This window comes from Bombyx mandarina, chromosome 16 (genome assembly GCF_030267445.1).
Source record: "Bombyx mandarina strain Sakado chromosome 16, ASM3026744v2".
NCBI lineage: Eukaryota > Metazoa > Arthropoda > Insecta > Lepidoptera > Bombycidae > Bombyx > Bombyx mandarina.
In genome coordinates this window covers 5,757,596-5,776,773 of record NC_143222.1, presented here as the reverse complement: position 1 = coordinate 5,776,773, position 19,178 = coordinate 5,757,596, and the positions used below count along the sequence as shown (strand labels likewise).

The 19,178-nt window shown below is 36.0% G+C and overlaps 2 protein-coding genes and 1 long non-coding RNA gene across 3 annotated transcripts; 2 read left to right on the top strand and 1 right to left on the bottom strand.

Annotated features, from left to right (window-relative positions):
• The first annotated feature begins 3,350 nt into the window (after nucleotides 1–3,350).
• Nucleotides 3,351–5,074, top strand: CHOp24 (transmembrane p24 trafficking protein CHOp24). The gene is made up of 4 exons (XM_028179519.2): nucleotides 3,351–3,614; nucleotides 3,918–4,099; nucleotides 4,527–4,670; nucleotides 4,803–5,074. Exons 1-4 carry the CDS (start codon nucleotides 3,476–3,478, stop codon nucleotides 4,950–4,952), a joined length of 615 nt encoding a protein of 204 aa, XP_028035320.1. The 5' UTR covers nucleotides 3,351–3,475; the 3' UTR covers nucleotides 4,953–5,074.
• A 1,140-nt stretch (nucleotides 5,075–6,214) lies between these two features.
• Nucleotides 6,215–17,541, bottom strand: cin (Molybdenum cofactor synthesis protein cinnamon). Its single transcript, XM_089733733.1, has 10 exons — nucleotides 17,306–17,541; nucleotides 16,314–17,067; nucleotides 15,201–15,355; nucleotides 14,077–14,218; nucleotides 11,432–11,511; nucleotides 11,152–11,258; nucleotides 9,950–10,109; nucleotides 8,927–9,038; nucleotides 8,408–8,613; nucleotides 6,215–7,935 (listed from the first exon to the last, which is right to left on the bottom strand). The coding sequence occupies exons 2-10, from the start codon at nucleotides 17,059–17,061 to the stop codon at nucleotides 7,795–7,797; spliced, it is 1,851 nt and encodes a 616-aa protein (XP_089589859.1). The 5' UTR covers nucleotides 17,062–17,067; nucleotides 17,306–17,541; the 3' UTR covers nucleotides 6,215–7,794.
• On the top strand, nucleotides 13,467–16,037 carry LOC149501286 (uncharacterized). Its single transcript, XR_016324367.1, has 2 exons — nucleotides 13,467–13,952; nucleotides 14,967–16,037. It is a non-coding gene; the product is annotated as an uncharacterized LOC149501286 (long non-coding RNA).
• Nucleotides 17,542–19,178: the final 1,637 nt, after the last annotated feature.

Sequence of the window (19,178 nt, the reverse complement as noted above, 5' to 3'; positions counted from 1 at the left end):
GGCTACGGTCGCTCACTACACCTTGGGACTCTCAAACCTTTTTGAAAAAGAACGCTCGCCATCATAGCTGTGAAGTGGTTCAGAGCCGGGTTAGTGGCAAAAATGTTGCTTATTGAACCTCGAACTTTGACAGGTCAGATTTATGAGACGAAATGACGTGTTTTGGGCGACGTCGACTGTTTAAAAATTCGGTCTGCATGATCGGGAACGTAGTTACCGCTGGCCACGATGAGAGGATTCTCGTATCGTGCCGCTTTCTCGAAATGGCGCACTGATGCCGACTGTCGATACTTACTGGTACATGTCGTCGTGGAGGTCCACGTTTCTGACATACCATGGGGCTCCGGCGGCTATCCTGCAAAATAGGATTGGATTATTTGGAGGAGTTTCAAGTTTGTACGGGCCGCGTGAGCGAACACTACACTTGCATAGGTCATGACCGGACGTATACAAGTTTTGTAGAGTGTCACCTTATTCCTAATGTCGGTCGATGGTTGAATGCAAATATTTAATTAATTATTTTCTATTTACTACGTTTCTCTGTTTTTTTTTTTCAAATTGTTATTTTTGTTTTACGTTTTACTTTAATTAATTTAATTCTAAGCGATGCGACGCCACAATCGTTTGTAGTTGTTTAAATGCGGAGACATTTACTTAAATGGTGTTTAGTTGTAAGTTTAGATTTTATATAGTTTAAGTTCACTGTTTGTCTTCCATTTAAAATAAAATAAAAATTTAAAATATCCTAAAGAAAGAACCTAAAGGTACGTACGACGCATACCTACAATAAATATTACATTCTTATTAAAGTATAAAATTATATGTTTATATTATATAACTTTAAGGCAAATAAATAGTCAAATATGACAGTATGCTGGAAGTACTGATGATCCTATGAACACATTACGTACTGATTTGCACTAAGAAAGTATTAGGTATATATGATGTAACTATGTACTTTTTATTCAAATATGCACTTCGATTCAATTTTCGCAAATAAGCAGACTATTACAGAGATGGACTGCTGTTGATCAGAAAACTAATTTGACTAAAAACTTATTCGGTGTATGGGTGGTGAGGATGTGAAGAACGAAGATTAGAAGCACAGAAATACTATCAAGATTGATTTATTTCTGTGATTAGAAGTATGGGTGTTGCTAATGTAATGAAATAAGCTTCAAAGATATGTAGACGAGAGAGTATCAGAGAGAATATAATGATAACACAGGATATTAAATGTAAGGTCATAAATTAATGGATAGAGAGTTACTTTAGATGAAATCGGTAACGAGAGATATGACCATGTTTACTTAAGTCGAAATTGGTTCACAAGCAGCTGTTTGAGATGTTGATCTAGCACAATTACAGGATTTTGACATATTATTATGTTAGAGTAAGACACATCGATAATCTAATCGATAAAATGTAAAAGAGATTGAAATAACAAAAGCTCAATGTAATATGGAGAAAAAAACTTAAAACAATATAAAGACCATGTAGTATTGTTAATTTTTGGTCAAATTGCTGCAGTTTGAGAAATCCAAATGATGGTGTTATGAATTATTAAGCCGAGGCATTTCATTTCAGAAGTAAAACAGATTGTCCATTCGTAATTTAAATATTTAAAGCTTATAATGATTGTTCTATATTAGGTACATAATATTAGTAATACGGCATTCCCGATCCTGCGGAAAGAATGGAAAGCAGTCGACGGCGCCCCAAACACGTCATTTCGGATCCTCCCGATCCACTAACGGTGCTTTTAGGTATCTCAAGCACCGGTCACCGTTCTCGTCGAACCCGTCGTTTGCGACGAAGAGCTCGACGAGTGAATTAACCCTCAGACACAGCCCACTGAGTATCTCGCCGGATCTTCTCAGTGGGTCGCGTTTCCAATCCGGTGGTAGATTCTGCGAAGCACAGCTCTTGCTAGGGTTCGTGTTAGCAACGTCGTCAGGTTTGAGCCCCGTGAGCTCACCTACTAAGTAGTTAAGGTTCCGCTGATATAGCCTCTCAAGGCTATCAGCTTAGGTAGGAAAAAAAAAAGTAATAGGGCGGAAGCTGCCAATAACAATCATTAATATGTACTCATTCTTACCACTGCGTCACAACTCACAATACAACTAGAAAATTTTAATAATTGTAAAATGGCAAGTGTGATCCTCCCGAGCTTGATTTATGTATCAAAGTTATCAAAGTAAGTGGTAAATCTACACTGTTTGTTTTAATGTTATGAAGAAACTCATTCATTATAAAATGTTTAAGTCATTTCCTGATCTGGGCTGTTCCAATTTAACTTTTGCAAATATTTTCGATTAATTGTGACTGATTCACTTTCCGGTTCCCATACTTACGGTGGAGTACGCTAGTTTCAACAGGTAGGTAACGCTGGATTTACACTAAGTATCGCCTTATGACACCGTGAGAATCGCCATTACCTTTAGTCTACATAAATTTAGTAATAGTTCGAAGCATTATTTTTTTAGAGTACCTTACTCCCAGTTGAAAACTTTAAATAACGTTTAATGAGTATTGTAAGATGACATCAAAAGAAAATCACAGAAAAAACGGAATAAAATTAATTATTAGGTAACTGAAAAAAAATCACAACTGCATCCAAAATATTAACTAAAACCCGAAAACCATGCTATGCTAGTTATGTAAGGGGACAAACAAATTCAATATAACGACATATATAACATAGAATATAACCGTAAGAAGTAACAATGTACTTTCAACGCATAAGTAAAATCTAATTTGTTGCTGACGGTCATAGCTACGATACATAACTTCCACAATCCACAGTTGAAAATTTCGCGAAACAAGGACGATGAAAAAAATATATTTTGAGTTTGCACTAATACACTGTCGTAACCAAGCTAGTTCTACCAAGTGGGACTCCGCCCGGCTGCCAGGTGCTTGTTCAACAATGGTGAAGCCAAGTCTACTTGCATTACATTACGGAACACAAAATAGACTTTTTGGCGGGAACGCGAGGAGTGAAGTTGTGTGATTTTTTTTATTTTGTCTATTTAGCGTTTCTTCAAGTTTAAATGTGTAATAACGGTAGTTTATAAACTGTTTAGTATATGTGAAAGTGCACAAATGTGTCAGTAAATGACCACTATTTTACTGAGATTATATTTCATTACCATATCATCTCATCTCGTTTCATTTCATTTAATTTCACTTTATATTATCATTTTTCATAAAAATAAGAACATAAATTAAAATAAGAGTTGACCTAAAGGTCTTAGTTACCAGGTCATAAATTCGCTTAAAAAAAAGGAATTCAAAATTTTATTTTGATTCGTGGCAATGATTTATGCGTCAAATGTCAAAAATGACAACAGCAATGACAGATAAAATAATGTCATGTTACGTGGCCCGGGTCGAAAATTGAAGCATACGCACGCTCAAACGTAAAAGACCAAAATAAAACAAAAATTGTATGTGATTATTCACATTTAATAAAATGAAGTACTTAAGAATATCACAATGGCTGGTAGTAACTTTGTTAAACCTAGTTAGCAATGCGTACAGCTACACAGTCACAGTTGATGCACATGCCGAAGAGTGCTTTTACGAAAATGTAGAAGCCGATACCAAATTGGGTAAGACTATTCAGCTGAAATATGCTTTATTTGGTTTATCTTACACCATTTGCACTCAATGAAATCAAATACAAGTATGTAAAGAAGAAATAACAAATAGGTTTTTGTTTATGTTACATACCCTAAAATCTGTATGTTTGCACACGAAATGATAAACAATATGCGTGAATGAAAACGATACTTGCCGAATTTTCTGAAAGGGGATGCTTGAATTGATATATTTGGTCATTAAATTAGATCTTTTTATTATTTAATTTATTCAATAATGTTAATGTAATTGTAATATAATCTTGATATTTTCAGGATTATCGTTTGAAATAGCAGAAGGTGGTTTCTTAGATATTGATGTGATAATACTAGGCCCTGATGGCAACGTCATTCATAAAGCAGAGAGGGAGTCATCTGGTATTTATACATTTTCTGCTCCAACTGCAGGGAAGTATACTTATTGCTTCAGTAATAAAATGTCATCCATGACACCCAAGGTTAGTATTAACTTTAGACAATAGTAAGATTTCCTGTTCGATATTGTACAGTAATTTTATATGTAACAGTAGAACCTGTCACAAAAAGTCTGTTTTGAAAATAGCAAACAACATTAGCTCAAAATTATGTAACAGTTAATATTTAAAAAATTATGAGCTATATAAAAATTGTGAACATCTTGCCATCTTTACCATCAATAGAGGTGAAATCCAAAATTATTATTTGCATCCTTTTTATTATTTCTTCCTTTATGGATGAATCTTTAATATTCTTGCTAGTTATATAGTTAAAATAGCTTATTGATGTTCTTTTTTAATTCAACTTAACATAAACTAAACATAGCTTAAAATTATTTTATCAGATACATTAACAAGTACTTTCATTTGGTAAAGCATGTACAATTTTAATGTAATATTTTGTTAATAGGTGGTAATGTTCAATCTTGAAATCGGAGAACCACAAACTAAATCTGGTAATGAAAATGAAGCTGACCATAATAAACTTGAGGACATGATCAAAGAACTTGCTACTACATTAAGAACTATCAAACACGATCAAGAGTATATGCAGGTATACATTCTTGTATTATCTTACAGATAAATGATACCGAAAATAGATTAAAATATTAAAGTCTTATTTTTTATTACATTAAAATCATTCCTAATAAAGTTATGCAAAATCTCAAGAATATACTAATTTCAGGTGCGTGATCGTATCCATCGTTCAATAAATGAAAGTACAAATTCACGTGTGGTGATGTGGTCCATATTTGAGGCTTCAGTACTGCTTGTCATGACTATTGGACAAGTCTACTATCTCAAGAGGTTTTTTGAAGTGCAGCGTGTTGTGTAATGTTAATAGACTTATTTTACATTACACATGTTGGTGTGTGAAGTGTTGTATGACATTTAAATTATTTGTTTATCCAATGAGATGAAATAAGTTTTTGTAATATTAATAAATTTAAAATCTCCCTCTTTGTTTAATTCAAAACCAGAGAAATATTTAATGTAAATCAATATATTTTTCTACTAATAATGAGTCTACTAGACAGTATTTTATATTTTAAATTTAATTTAATTGGGAACAACAAAATAATTTACTTCTATTTTAAGCAAGAAAGGTATGATGACATATGATGAAATTCTAAAACTTTATCAAATTATAAAAAAAAAAAGAACACCTAACCTAAAAGTACATGTTATTATCCGCAACATGCTTCGTCAGATTACAGAAATAAAGTTATCAGCAACATGCTTCGTCAAAAAGTACAATACTTACTTTCAGCTGCAAGCGTCGTCATAAGTAACATAAAGGTCAACGCTAATAGCAATGCGCGCGTAGGCATCGGCTAGTCAAACAAGCCACTCTGGATCGCACCCGGCCCGAAAGTACCCATTACGCTAGCAGCATTGCCACGCTATTATATATATTTTAAATATCTAATTGTCAATGTATCAATAGTAGAAGCATGACTTAATGCACTTATTTATTTTGTTTAGATATCATTGCTGAGCATTTAATACAACATCTGTACAAAGTTTTCTGTGAGTGTTTTCTATTTAAGCCTTTGAATTCTTTTTCATTTTATTAAATAAAATTCATTTATTTGTTTTTGGTGATTCAATTCACATTTTGTGTGATATATTTTTACCCCTTTTATTAGGGGTAATTCCCACTTCTAGAAAAAGATTAGAAATTCTCCCTAGGGAACAAACAAACACGTTTGTTCGTTTTATGTGACATAGAGGGTCAAAGGAGTATTATCATCACTTTACATACACTGTGCATTATGCCTAATCCAGTTCCTTTCTAGGTATTTTAGGAAAAACCGTTTTACTGATGTTAGGACATCTTGTGAGTCCACACGGGTAGGTACCACCACTCCGCCTATTTCTGCCGTGAAGCAGTAATGCGTTCCGGTTTGAAGGGTGGGGTAGCCGTTGTAACTATACTAAGAAGTTAGAACTAATATCTCAAGGTGGGTGGCGCATTAACGTTGTAGATGTCTATGGGCTCCAGTAACCACTTAACACCAGGTGAGCTGTGAGCTCGTCCACCCATCTAAGCAATAAAAAAAAAGATGTTGGGTATAAGGTGAAAAAAAGAACAGATTAAAACAACAAATTTTATTTAACAAACCATCACCAAAATATTCGAGATTTTTTTTACTACATGAGAATTGCTACCAAAGAACTTATTTCACAAACAACAAAAAGGAACTTAAGGAAAATTTCTACACCCACTTAAACAAATTGGGCTAAAAAAGATTAAGCCTTTTCAATTTGACATATTCATACATTTATAGGTACTCTGTTTATAAAACTATTTTTATTTAGTTACATTTAAAGAATTTCTAATAAATTGAAACTATTTTCAATGGAGATAATTTTCGAGGTATGATTTCGAAGGAAAGGTTTTATTAGGATCTATTTTGAAGATGATTATTTGCACTTTAATTCGGCCAAAATACATGTTTTTTTTAAATCCATAATAATATTTTAGTTTGTCCATGCTAAACCGCTAATTAGATGAACCAACTCTTAATGCATCTTTGAAAACCTACTTTTCATTTATTTAAAGTATATCACGATATATATACTTTAAATAAATATAATATATATACTTTAATATATGGTTAGCATACTCTCCAAACAAACTATGTATAATTATTTAATTCTAAATTTATACCTCTGACAATTAATTTAGATAATAATAAAAAAAATGTAAAATGTATGCAAAAGATCTTTCAATTACCTATGCAAATATTGCATTCGAGACTCAAGGAAATAATTTATCACAATCATCACTTGATTCCTACTTTTAACTAGGTAAAACAAGCTATACAAAGAACTAGGAGACCTCATAGGGATTTCACAATTAGAAATAAAAAGATAACATACACATTTAAAACTTATAAACAATATAACACTGAGCAAGATTTGAGTTTGTTTTATATACTTTGGCACAATTCACATTTAACCTACGTTAAGGTAGCTTACAGACTAATTCGTGTAGTTCTGTTCATAATCCAAAATGTAATTTAATTTCTGTTATAGTTTAATCTTAAATGTTCAATTTACACTAATAGTTTTGCTTTTAATTTTCGTGACCGATACGCATGTAAGTATCCAACAAGGTATCGCGTGCATTCTCAATGCAAGGCTTTCGTAAACATTCGATTTAGTGAAGATTACGTCAATCTTTTTACACAGTTTTACTTCAGCTTAAGAATGAATGGCTTTAAAAACCGAATACATGACATCTAATGTGTTTTGGTAAAAAAAAAACGCCAGTAGAACTATAACTTGAGATTAAAAATCCGCGGTTCCATTGCTGTGCACAGGGACGCTTGGTATGTCTTACTTAGCTTCACTTTGTATGAAGGACGGCATGTAAAAGGCACAGTTTGATGATGTCGTTAGCCCCTTGTTTATATTAAACACCCGACCGCGCGTGGGGCGAGGTGGGAGGGGGGGGTTTAGCAACGTCAGTTAAAACATAAATATGCTGCGTAAGGAATAGACACGCAGATGTAGAAATGTATACATTTCTGGACGCCGGACGCGCATGTGATTTTTGCGTACATCCTACGCAGCAATGGAATCGAAAAGAGAGAAAACATGCAAACGAAGAGAAGTGTTTTTAAATGGGAATACCTAGTAGGACGTGCCAGTTATATTTGAATAGGGGATTAGCCTGCGCTGTTGTGTAGCGTCCCGGTGATGAGCGCGGGCACGGTGGCGCCGGCCGGCAGCCGGGGGTGCGCGGGGGAGGCGGCCGGCAACTCCACCAGCACGCTCGCACCGCACGCGCTCAACAGACGACTACTGCACTGTACGTGATACAAATTAAATTAATATTTATGCCCTTCCTGCACTTACACGAAGTAGCTACGTAGCTTTTAGTAGTCGTCGTGGCCTAACGGATAAGACGTCCGGTGCATTCGTGTTGAAGCGATGCACCGGTGTTCGAATCCCGCAGGCGGGTACCAATTTTTTTATACGTACTCTACAAATGTTCACGATTGACTTCCACGGTGAAGGAATAACATCGTGTAAAAAAAATGAAACCCGCAAAATGATAATTTGCGTAATTACTGGTGGTAGGACCTCTTGTGAGTCCGCGCGGGTGGGTACCACCACCTTGCCTATTTCTGCGTGAAGCAGTAATGCGTTTTGGTTTGAAGGGTGAGGCAGCCGTTGTAACTATACTCGAGACCTTAGAACTTGTATCTCAAGGTGGGTGGCGCATTTACGTTGTGGATGTCTATGGGCTCTATGGGCTGGCCAAAAAAAAAAAGTTACCTGGTTGCCCAACAACTTCACAGTGGGCATGTCGTCGTCCTGGGACACGTCGATGTCGGCCCGCGCGTACTCCGGGCGGGGGTCGAGCGCGACGCCGTGCGCGAGCTTGGCGCGGAGTCTGGGCCACGAGCCCCCCTTGCCGCTGCACACGCGCAGACCTCGGATCACGAACAGCAAACAGCAAACGTAGGCAGAAACTGGATTACCTATCGAATAATTAATAAATTACATTATTTTTTATTAAATACCCGATTCTTGCAACTTGCAAAAAGGTATCCGAAATTCCCAGTGCACTTTATTAGTCTAAGATGGTCTGTTCTATAAGTTTTGAACAGTGATTGCGTGATTGGTGTTTGCTGCCTGTGTTAACTTTGTATATTATTGTTTCTTCTTCTAGTATGTCTATTAGAACAAACAGTCTCCGTTGCAGCAAATATAATTGATGGCTGGTCCAATATATCTGCTATATTATATTATATATTTAATAAACATAAATGTAATAACAAAGAAATATTTTACCCGGCAATGCAAAAATAAATTTAGTTTTTCCTTCAAACTGGCATGTCGCAAAAGTCGACGGCTTGCCAGGCTTCATGCGAACGCGTCCATAGTGAAGTGTTGCACCGAAATCCTGAAGTCAAAATTTAAAACAATTCGACACCAATTTAAACAATTTAAAAGTAACCACGGCTAGTCCTTCAAAGCGAAACGCTTACCGCTTCCCGGCAGAAACAGGCAGGGTAGTGGTACCTACCCGTGCAGACTCACAAGAAGCCCTATCACTAACACTAAAAAATCTCTTCAAAGTCATCAAGCAAGTAGGTATATACCAGTTATAGTCTTATCTTTATTGGTTCTAGATTTTTTTCTAATCTATTGTACAGAGTTTCTTCACAATCGAATAGAAAGTATTGGAACGCACGGATGACAACAAGAAATTCAAAACAATTTTTATTTCGAATCGGAGGTCATATATGTAATGAATAATCAAATAAATTATCACCAGTTCTTTAATGAATCCACATTTTGAAAATAACTAGGGACCCAAAAACAACGGGCTTGTTTTTTTTAAAATATATTGTTTAAGGTGAAGAAAACTTTTAAAAAAATCCAAATAAATAGGTACGCAGCTATAAAATTATTGTATGTATGTATTGTCATCGATCATTGATACTTATGCAAATTTTCAAGTTAAACGGGAATCTTGAAATCGTTCAAAGATTCCGTTACATACATACATACATATCAAGTTATCGACGTCCCACTTGTCCTGGTGAAACTGGAAAGACCTCAGTGCCACTAGCAATCCTTCAATCATAAAAAATAATAATCTATCGACGTTAAATAATAGACTGACAATAAAATTTCGATTAATTTACAAGCTCATATATTTGTAGACTATTTTAACTGTAGGTAAGTCTAAGTAGTAACTACTATCTCTAGGTGGGTTGTAGATGTCTATGGGCTCCAGTCAGCACTCAACAGCAGGTGGGCTGTGGGCTCCTCCACCCATTTAAGCACAAAATAAAAAAGGATGCGTACGTTTAATAATACTGGCTTCAGTAAATCTTTCTCGCCCATCGACACGCCTCCGGTGCAGACCAACACGTCGGCCTTGGTCAGGGCGGCCGATATACCGGCCACTAGCTCTTCGGGAGAGTCACGACAAATACCGCAATCTATACTCTGGTACCCGTGCTCTCTGCTCAAAATATAAATATTATTTATTGATTTCATTAACCTTTTGACTGCCATGTAAGTCACCCTACGTAGCGCACTTAAGTAATTATGTCGATTTTTGTTATTATTTTTGGTAGGCAGCGGCTTGGCTCTGCCCCTGGCATTGCTGACGTCCATGAGAGACGGTAACCACTCACAATCAGGTGCCGTATGGCCGAGCATACATGCCGAGCAGGTATGCTCGTCTGCGTATACTACAATAAAAAAAAAACAATGTACGTTTTTAGGTAGCATTCTGATGTTGGCGACCATGGGGGACAAGTGACCGCGACTAGCGACCGCGGCCCTGGTCGCCTGTCGCCTGACTACCAGTGGCATTCCGATGTCAGCGACCGCGACCGACGGCCAGTCTGCCCGCAGTTTTTATTGTATACAATTGTGTTCTAATGCTCATATCGGACAATTTATTCGCAACTAGGAAAAGAGCTATACGTATTTTATTAGAAGAAGAAGAAGACGATACACTAATTTTGTTGGCCTTGCTTTCGAAAACAAGAATTTTGCCAATTTCTTCCCAAATATTGTCTCGAATAACATTATCTTGAAATGACTGGAGTGACGAATCGTATATATAGGTGGGTTTATGGACACTACATCCATGTATAATTCGTCATCGTGTGTGAAAAATGATGACATTTTCACGTGCAACGTGGGAGGGTCGCGCGGCGGCACTGCTCCAGTAGCAGTAACGTCGCACGACCACGCGCGGCGGCACTGCTCCAGTAGCAGTAACGTCGCACGACCACGCGCGGCGGCACTGCTCCAGTAGCAGTAACGTCGCACGACCACGGTCGCTTCCTAGCCTCATCCACAGGTTGCGCGACCGGGTTGCTTGCGTTGTTTAGGGTTCCATATAAATTAATACTAAGCAGTAAGTCGCGCGACCCGGTCGTAGTCTCCTGTCGCAGTCGTCGGTCGCGGTCGCCAAAATCGGAATGCTACCTTAACACGGGAGGTGTTAATTTTTTTTTGTTTTGTTTGTTGGTTAACATTAATTCTCTTACTTCAACAAGGCGCTCAGCATCGCTCTATTGGAGTCCCGAATGTGTGCTGGCCTGAGTTTCAATTCGGACGGTTCTTGTAATTCGTTTCCAGTTGACATCAGCGCCACCTACAATTAATTCTAGGGTGTTAATAAACTTGTTCTTAATTCGAATCGTTTTTCGAGAAACTTTATATTTTCAACGGTCATTTAATTTTATTAGCATTGATAAATGATTACTGTTTTGAATAAACACAACCGATCTGATTTATTAGAAGTGATGTGATCAAAACTGATAGTACCGTGGGACCGACGCGAACAGTGACCGACTGGTAACCAGCTCCTGCTAAAACTCCAATTTTAGCTGCATCTATAGATTCGCCTGTAAAATGATATTTTTAAATTAGACAATGTCTTACTAAACAACGAGACTCTTTCATTGGATAAGGACTTCTGCAATCCATAGTCTTTTCCTGCATAAAGTATAAGTACTGACTGCAAACAGTATAAAGCTCATTTAACACGTTGACTGCCATGATAGACCTATGCCCTACACAGTGCACTGAAGTAAAAGTCGATTTCGGTTACTAGTCGTTTTGATTGTCTAAGTTTGTCTTGTTTAGTTTGTTAATGTACATTATTTTAGTCTTAGAAGCAGATTCACTATGAATATTTTCGGATTCGTCTTTTCCAGAGTCTACTGTTTGTTTACTGGTGGTAGGACCTCTTGTGATTCCACACGGGTAGGTACCACGGCCCTGCTTATTTCTGCCGTGAAGCAGTAATGCGTTTCGACTTGAAGGACGGGGCAGCCGTTGTAACTATACTGAGAGCTTAGACCTTATATCTCAAGGTTGGTGGCGCATTTACGTTGTAGAAGTCTTTGGGCTCCAGTAACCACTTAACACCAGGTGGGCTGTGAGCTCGTCCATCCATCTAAGCAATAAAAGCAATAAAAAATATATTATAATAGATGTTGCGGCGCCTTAGTAACAGAAATCGGCATAATTACTTCAAGTGCACCACGTAAGGTACAGGTGACCTACATGGCAGTCAACGTGTTAAAAAAAACGATAATAATTAATTTAAGTACTATGTAGGTCAACTTCTATTATGATAGACAGTACATACCCGCCCCCATTTAAGTACCTAATGCTACCGAACTACTACTACTTCACTACAATAACATTGAATTAAATTTATTTCATTGGGCGTTTTAATTTTGCCCTATTTAGTCTTAATGCAGTGATTCTCAACCACTGTGCCGCGGCACTTTTGTGTGCCGCCAAATTTCAAAAGTGTGTCGCCAAAGGACAATGCCCATTTTCTATGGGCGTTTGGGCCCCTAAAAAAAGTTTGTCGGGTGATGATGATTTTAACTTAATGTGATAGACAAAGAAATATCGTTTCATATTCAGAAAACGATTTTTATATTCTCACCCAGGTTTAAGAGAAATCTGTTTTTTTCTGCAGCTAAAATTAAGTTGTTAATTGTTTTCTTCGAAATCAATAATCGCTCTCATCATTATTAAATAAGTTAATTGTGGTTAATGTTGCTAGAAATAAGCCCTTACGTACATTTTATTATTATTATATCCTCATAATAATAATAAAATGAAATGAAATCCGGAAGCCGGCAACGATATTGTTGTTGTTGTTTTTAAATTCGCCAACAAGCAGGCAAAGAGCGTAGCCTATACAGCCTAGTCTGTCGTAGTTATATTTTTTATATATTTTTTATGTTAATAAAAATCCGGTGTATTTCTTTTTATTGCTTTTTGGGAGTTTTAACGTCAACTTGATGAATAGCACATTGAGTGAGCGTGAATTTCCGCAGACCTTTTATCTTGAAAAAAAAAAAACAGTCACTGCTATGTTAGCCACAGTTTTATTCCAATGCCTCAATAATCGTGAACAACGATTATTGACGTTTAATACACAAAACAACACCCAATTTGTATATTATACATCACAATAAGCTATTAAAAAAACATTAAAATAAAACTTCAAGTGACGCTTCACTCGGGTTGCTGCCAAAACTCTCTGATCATATATAATAAGAATAGAGTAATGGTAGGCCATTGAGATTTTTACTAATGGAATCATTAATATCTAAAATATTAAATAATTCATGGTTTTAAGTAATAATTATTATTACAATACATAAATATTGAATTGAACAACAATAAACTAAAAAGTCTGTCAATTATAACCATTAGCTATTTTTTTAATTTGTTGTTCAAGTCACAGACAACTCTTTCGTTTGTCAGCATATAGGTTTACTATAAGGCTGTATGGGCTAATTTTCCCTTTGTCTATTGGCGAATTTAAAAACTATGGCACTCAGTTTTGGGATGTTAACAAATAAGTAATTTATTTTTTTGTGAAACAATGCCAGGGTGAAAGAAATGTTGATACATAAACTAAACAACATGAAAAAATAAGGCATAGTTTTTCAAGTACAAATAGTTTTGTCATGAAGTTGGCCCATTTTTGGGCATTGTCCTTTTGCAAATATATAATATTGTTAATATTATTAAATTATATCATTTAAAAAGAAAAATATTTTTAACATGAATATATATTGAAATCCACAAAAAAATAAATGATTTTATTATTTGCTTTGCAACGCGGTTTTTCTTAGTGCCAAATTATGATGAAGCGGCATCCATAGCAATAGGAATATTTCTCAAGTCAGCGCACACTTGCCACTTCTGCGTACAAAACGTGTTGTTTTAGTGATAGTTGGGATTCACAAGGTGTTGCATAGTAGTTACTGCATCTTTTCTTTCGTTAAAATTGGCAAATGTATGTGATTCGGTAGTAAGTAAATAATTTTTATCTTTTTCTTTGTATGCCGCCAAATTTTGAAATCGTTAAATATGTGCCGCAACAAAAAAAGGTTCAGAATCACTGTCTTAATGAGTTGAATAACGTGATACATTACCTTTGTCTACAAGCGTGGCCCCCATTGCTATATCAAAACCAACAGGTCTAACATCTTGACCTGGCTCAGGTGCGATCAGTATCTCGATTTCCAACTCAGTCACGCCATCGTCAGACGCTAATAGCAATTTTGTATCCTCAACCTAGCAATTTTTACAATTAAACTTAATCGATATTATCTACAGTTTTCTTATTCCATTTTATATCGATTTGAATCACTAAAGATTCCATAACAATTTTAATAGCGATCGCATTAATTATGACTCACTTTTGTAAACAGTAATTATAGAGAAACGCGGCTGTGTTCGATCTCCAGAAAAATATTCAGCTGTTTTATCTCTGAATGAAATTAGAAGAAATCTTTTTCTACGATTTATCTATGACAAATTAATTTTTCAAATAATTATGGAAGTTCTATAATATTAAGAATTATAAGTCGCCTCTTTAGTTTTTCCCTATGTAACTGGTAGCCTCTAGAGGTTATTAAAGTTTCACCGCTTTGGTAGAAGAGCTCACGGGGCTCGGCCTGAGGGAATTTGCTAACACTGACGGATCGCAATAGCGACTCACTGAGAAGCTCCGGTGAAAGAACTGAGTCTTTGGGTTTTGGGTTTTGCCTAGTGTCTCAGTGGGTTAGGTAGGACGACGAACGCGTTCGACATATTTGACGAGAACAGTGATCAAGGCTTTGAAGATTAACAGCACCGAGAGTGGATCGGGAGGATCCGACATGACGTGTTTAGAGCGACAAAAACAGTGCATTGCCCCGTCGTCTGGGTCGGGAACCTAACTCAAAAATTCACAATGTATATCAATACACAAACAATCATTGGTCTTTCTGAATATGTATTTATCGCATTATTTCAATAAGGACATTTTTTTAATTTTCAGCCAGCCCGCCAGCCAGTTCCTTTCTACCTTAAGGAGATTGAAAACAGCGGAACATTTTAAATGGATTTTGCAAATCTCCACACGCATTTTTCCTCTTATGTACGTTCTTGATCACCGGATTTACCAAAAACTTTTCAAATTATCTTTACAAAAATTTAAATTAAAAAAAAAAAATTAATGTAAAAATCAATATATTGTTCCGTGGGTCGTATATTATAAATTATAAATTCATACTTGTACAACGCAATCGGCACCAGCCGGTAATGCAGCGCCGGTATTGATGCGCACACACTCGCCCATACAAAGCGGTGTAGTCGGAGCATCACCCGCTGTAATAGCAGCATTCACTTTTCTAGGCCCAACACCGTCCGTACTCAGACACGCATACCCTGAATATATTATTAAAAAATAATGATGAAAATATAATACTTAGAATAAATTTAGAGTAAAATTTACTTAAAAATAATGTGATTTATTTAATTATTTTGAATACAGTAAAAGCTTTTCGCGCTTCCTTTATTCGCGGTTTTCACTATTCGCGAATTAAAAAATGCTACCCAAATACCTACCATATTTGCGGATCTAAACGGCACATCGGTACCTACTTAAACATTGATAAAAGAATTCTAATATAAAAGGTATCCGACCGAATATCCTTTATAAACGAGTTGTCAAATGGACTAATAAAAAAGTAGAATAGACGTTATTAAAATTATGCATAAAGTATTTTTTTATTTTGTCATCTAAACTACTTAACCTAACTTTTGTCAACTAAATATGTAAATTACCATTCCATATTCACGGTTTCTGTATTCGCGGCATATTTACGAAGCATATACCCCGCGATAACAAGCTTTTACTGTATGGAATTACATTGTAAATGTCAGTCTGTAACTATTTAAAAATAAAAAAAAAATAAGATAGTCTTTTTTTAAAATCTTGATCATGAATTATGTAATATTTTTTAATTATGTGAATAATTAACAGAAATTAACACACTTCAACCATTTTATAACAAGACACTTTTATAACAATAAAACTGATGATTAATGGAAACTCCAATTGAATCAACAGCGGCTTTACTTAATATGTTCACGTATCCAATGGAAAATTATTCATTAGATATTAAGTATGTTTTATATTTTTTGAATTTATGGGAAATGGAAAGTTGATGAATATGCATTTTTATAAAGTTTCTTATTTGTCTCAGTTGATGGTTGATAATTCTATTTTGTATTCAAATTTAATGAACCATTTTATTGAAATTATACACAGCAGCCTAATTTAGGGTCAGATGACTGTATGATTTGTCCCTGATTATTAATAATTTTATTTAAAAATACCCACCATCTTTAACGGAAGCTGGAAATGGCGGCATTGGCTCTTTTGCACACAGAGGTTGAGCAACTACCCTACCAAGTGCTTGATCTAAAGGTACAATCTCTAACATTTCATTCCACTGCCCCATTACTGAATCTACAATCTTACAGGCTTCAGCCATTTCAATCATTGGATATGGGGATGCTCTTGGTCTTAGTGCTATCTTTGTAATATCTACGTTGCTCCTATGTGGACACAAATGACTAAATTGCAATGAATCATGTATTGTTCTAACTTCTGACAATTCATTCCGTACTAATGCTATTGCATGAGGCAGAATTGGTTTGATGACTTCAAAGCATTCCAAGACAGCTTTTTTGCTTCCTGGTAAATTTACGATTAAAGTTTTATCACGCAATCCTGCTACAGATCTTGAAAGCATAGCCATAGGAGTTTTTTTTAAGCTCTCCAGAGTTAAGGCTACAGATATACCGGGAACTTCTTTGTGTATAACAACTTTTGTAGCCTCTGGAGTGACATCCCTTGGGCTTAGACCTGTTCCTCCTGTTGTTAGAATTAAGTCTAGATTACTATCACAAAAATATTTCAGTTCCCTTTCAATCATTTCTCGTTCATCAGGTACTATTATTGTGTGTAAATTGGAGTCAGGAAATAATTTTTTAACTAAATCGCAAAGTGCTGGACCAGATTCATCTTTGGAATTATCTTTGAAACAGGTGTCACTGACAGTGATGACTGCTACTGCTTTTATCATTTTCTCCTATTTAAATACAAAAAATTATTATAATTTATTAATACCTAAAGAGAAAACATGGAATTATGCATTCGTTCGAAAAAATAATATTACAACCACTTTTGATAAATATTATAATGTTATTCACATTTATTAGCAATTTTTTTCAATATTTAATAATAGTGAATTTAAAATTACCAGACTACCAACGGAAAGTAGGTAATGTTAATACAAAATTAACTTTAAGCTTCTGGCGGGTACTTACAAAATACTTCGAAATTTAAATATATTTTTTTGTTGTTAATCACAACTTTTGTGTTCACTATCACTAATTCTCTTACTTTACTTTACTCAGAGACTATCAAGAGATGTTTACGCATAAATTAATTTAAACAATTGATAAGCGAGCCAACAATTACAATCAATCACGCAGATAATGACTGCTTGCCAGTGTTTGCGAAAAACTGCAAGACAAAGGGTGGCCAGGTGTGAATTTCCCAATTTCCCCACTTTTTTTTATAAATTCTTTTTGGCACCGTTACGAGTTTTAACTCGAAGCCATAAAAAATGTAGCATGCACAAAAACTGAAATAAGAACACGACCGTGTTAATGAATAACTGACCCTCCAAGTCTGACCCTATAAGTCGTCGTGGCCTAACGGATAAGACGTCCGGTGCATTCGTGTTGAGCGATGCACCGATGTTCGAATCTCAGGCGGGTACCAATTTTTCTAATGAAATACGTACTCAACAAATGTTCACGATTGACTTCCACGGTGAAGGAATAACATCGTGTAATAAAAATGAAACCCGCAAAATTATAATTTGCGTAATTACTGGTGGTAGGACCTCTTGTGAGTTCGCGCGGATAGGTACCACCGCCCTGCCTATTTCTGCCGTGAAGCAGTAATGCGTTTCGGTTAGAAGGGTGGGGCAGCCGTTGTAACTACCTATATACTGAGACCTTAGAACTTATATCTCAAGGTGGGTGGCACATTTACGTTGTGGATGTCTATGGGCTCCAGTAACCACTTAACACCAGGTGGGCTGTGAGCTCGTCTACCCATCTAAGCAATAAAAATAAATAAAAAAAAGAATTTCGCTGGCAGCAGAGGGCCTCTTTTTTCACATGCTATCGTGAATAAGAAGAACTCTTTTGAATTATGAGTCTTGACACAAAAGTAATATCAAGAGTCTAGATTTGGTCAAAATCCTCGTGTCGTAGTTATTAAGGTGTGTATGTACACAGGAGAGAATTAAACTTAATGCATCATCGTATCAACATCGTATCATCGCACAAACAGGCTGTAATTGGAGGGTCAGTAAGAATTTTTTTTATTGCTTTTGTAGGCGGACCAGCATACGGCCCACCTGATGGTGACCGTCACTCAATGAAGTTCAGCAATACCAGGGGCAGAGCCAAGCCGCTGCCTACCATTAAGTACTTTCCACAAGCCTCGTTTGAAGAAGGACATGTAGCGCACAGGAAACACCGTGGAGGAGAACTCATTCCAAAGCCGGAATGTACATGGCAAAAAAGATCTCTGGAATCGCATGATATGATTTTTGTATGAGGGAACGTATAGAACTCCACGTCATAGTGAAATAGTCTCTAACTATGGTACGATAAAAAAAGGATTATGTGGTTTTATGAAACCACGGTAAAACTTTTTTTTAACTTATAGAAATTTAACTCTGAGAAACAACATTTACATTAAGCACTGACAAAAACAAACAAAATAGCGTGGAGCATTGGCACAAATGAATAATAGTCTATACACTACACAGTCAGCTGCTGCGAACTATAGGCGCCGCTATATTGGCCGTGGCTGCTCTGGCGAGCGCCTTTCATTTTATCCCTAATGCGCGGCCGACCATCACGCGACATGCAACATACAGACGAAAAAGTTTGAGACGATATAATAAAAGTTTCACTTTATTATAACTGAAAAAAAATGTAATGCCATTTAATCCTTAGTCTTCCGTATTGGCGTATACCCTCGAGACGTGGCAACTAATGCGGCGTGGTAGCCAGTGCGCTTGCCTGACTTAGATCTCGTAAAACAAATGTGTAACGTGGAGTACAAATTGAGAAAAAATCCTACCTCAGTTAACTTCAGAACAGAGATCTTACAAAC

Bases quoted from the DNA above. Each gene is read 5' to 3' on its own strand.
- CHOp24 (XM_028179519.2), top strand. From the start codon at position 3,476: ATGAAGTACTTAAGAATATCACAATGGCTGGTAGTAACTTTGTTAAAC. The intron at 3,615-3,917 runs GTAAGACTATTC...TGATATTTTCAG, and splicing joins AGAAGCCGATACCAAATTGG to GATTATCGTTTGAAATAGCA. The intron at 4,100-4,526 runs GTTAGTATTAAC...TTTTGTTAATAG, and splicing joins TGTCATCCATGACACCCAAG to GTGGTAATGTTCAATCTTGA.
- cin (XM_089733733.1), bottom strand. From the start codon at position 17,061: ATGATAAAAGCAGTAGCAGTCATCACTGTCAGTGACACCTGTTTCAAA. The intron at 10,110-11,151 runs GTAAGAGAATTA...TATTTTGAGCAG, and splicing joins ATGCTGAGCGCCTTGTTGAA to AGAGCACGGGTACCAGAGTA. The intron at 8,614-8,926 runs GTAAAATATTTC...ATTATTCGATAG, and splicing joins ATTTATTTTTGCATTGCCGG to GTAATCCAGTTTCTGCCTAC.